Source organism: Octopus bimaculoides, chromosome 14 (genome assembly GCF_001194135.2).
Source record: "Octopus bimaculoides isolate UCB-OBI-ISO-001 chromosome 14, ASM119413v2, whole genome shotgun sequence".
Lineage (NCBI taxonomy): Eukaryota > Metazoa > Mollusca > Cephalopoda > Octopoda > Octopodidae > Octopus > Octopus bimaculoides.
Window position 1 is genome coordinate 14,262,525 of NC_068994.1, and position 2,318 is coordinate 14,264,842.

Genomic DNA, 2,318 nt, shown 5'->3' on the forward strand with positions numbered 1-2,318 from the left:
ATATATATATATATATATATATATATATATATATATACATATACAGGGTATGGACAGTATTTGAGGAGAGATTTATGGTTTTAAAAAAAGCTTATATAATAAGAGAAAAAAACTGTATTTTTATAAAAATAACATAAACATAAAGCTAAATTATCAGTTTAATAATTTCATTCCATAAAAATCACCATAAGCATCAATAACTGCCTCTATGTGGGGTCGAAATCGTTTACAAGCCCCGATTAAGGGGTCCTATATATGTTGATTATATTGACCCCAGTACTCAACTGGTACTTATTTCATCGAGCTTGAAAGGATGCAAGGTGAAGTTGACCTTGGTAGAATTTGAACTCCGAACATACAGATGGATAAATTGCCGCTAAGCATTTGTCCAGTGTGCTAATGATTCTGCCAGCTCATCAACTTAATTACACAATAATAATAGATTGAAATTATATGTGTTCCATGTATTTGTTGATTAGTTAACCTTTCCCTCTGATGGGTTTGTCTGACTGTACCTACTACAGCCATAAGAACAGCAATGATATGCCAACAAGATGTCACACAAACTGCTAAAATATAGCAGCCATATTTCCTTTATTATTCCCTACCATCTTGAAAAAAGAAGGGGCTCACTGGATAATGTAGCTCTCAACTGACTGGCATGAAGATTCTTACCAACAAACTAAACATCTAACTCGCCGACATCTCTTCTCTCTCATTGCCTTTTTGTCACTATAACAACTGAGGCTTCTGCTCCTCAAAGCCAGCTGGACTCGTATCACTTCCTCTCAAGAACATCTGACTCATCCATATTTCCTCTTCTCATTTTACATGTTCTCAACACACACACACACATTAACCACTATTCCCATTTCTGCTTCTCCTGAAAGTCAGTTTTGGCAGTTGTCAGCTTATAACTTTTCAAGCAAAACATTAACCACGGTCATACAGAGGGCCTGCAATGGCTATGGGCACAGTACCTTGCTTCAAACTGAACCAATAAAAAAATGAAAAAAGTAAATAAGAGGATACTCAATGCCCACAAGAAGAATGAGACAGATCTGAATGGATGATATGGTCATGATTGGAATAACTTTGATCTGAGGCCAAACAACAACAGCAACTCATTTTTTTGTTTTTAAAACATTTCATTTACGATCAGCAATAAATTGCATTAATAACTTATCCAAAATATTTCCACATACTTACTTGACATAAAATAAAAGCATGGAATAAGGAGGACATATGTAGCACTGATGTCTGCAACAAAAGAAAATGCCAAAGTTAATTGAGACAAAATTACTAAACAGCATACATAATATAAATATATGGTACATAACATATATAAGGGGGGGGGGTCTACCAAATGAATAAAGGCATCGTTTTTATGATATTCTTTTGCAGACTACCACAAAGACAAATGACAGTGACCTTGTCTTCATGGCTGATGACTTCAATGGGCATGTTGGGCAGCATCTGGATGTCTTCCATAGTGGACATGATGTCCGTGAAATATGTTCCTGTAACAAGGAGGGAACAAGGCTATTGGGGTTCTGTGATGCAAATAACCTAATGATCTGCAACACCAACTTCGGGAAACCTGCCAGTCAACTGATAACCTATCAATCTGGTGGCCACACTAGCCAGATTCACTACATTCTCACCAGAAAGTGAGATATATGGTTGCTCATAAATGCAAAGATCTTCCTTGGTGAAGAATGTACACCACAGTATAAGTTTATCATTAGCGATAGGCTAGAAGGATTCCAAGAAGCAGACAAATCTGGGAAAGAAGGATTTGGAAACTTAGAGATCCTTTGAACTGTCAGAGATTTACAGAGGCTCTAATTGAAGCATTGAACAAGGAGGAGGAGTTACAGACATGTAACATAGAGGATACATAGAAGTTCCAATGAGACAACTTCCTGAGAGCCAAGACCAAATTTGTGGCTAGTGCAAAGTCCAAACCACACCAAGGGGAAATAGAGTAGTTGACAGGGTCATTAGAATGAAAAATAGGCCTAGAAGGACTGAAAGGGTGGTGGTAGCAGAGAACTATATCAGGTAGCTAAGAGACAGGTATACTTAGCCAAGGAAAAAGCAGAAAGGAAGAAATTTGCCAATGTTCTGGCAATGTTTTGCCAATATTCTGAGGACTAAAGGTTTGAAGTGTTTCAGATTGTAAGACAGTGTATCAGAGAAAATTATGTTGTAGGGAGAGAAGTCTGATCACATGGATGATGACTCACTTGCATTCTACAAAGTGATTCTACAAAGAAAGTGGCTTGGAAGAGTCACTATGAAAGGTTGCTAAATGT

The 2,318-nt window shown here is 37.1% G+C and overlaps 1 protein-coding gene across 1 annotated transcript in view; it reads right to left on the reverse strand.

The window, feature by feature from the left end:
• The window catches only part of LOC106881571 (protein unc-79 homolog), a 43,132-nt gene that overhangs the window by 4,662 nt on the left and 36,152 nt on the right, over positions 1–2,318 (reverse strand). Inside the window, exons 21-22 of the mRNA XM_052973023.1 lie at positions 1,210–1,260; positions 981–991 (exon numbers count right to left, since the gene is read on the reverse strand). Coding sequence (XP_052828983.1) covers positions 981–991; positions 1,210–1,260 — 62 coding nt within the window. The remainder of the gene's footprint in view (positions 1–980; positions 992–1,209; positions 1,261–2,318) is intronic.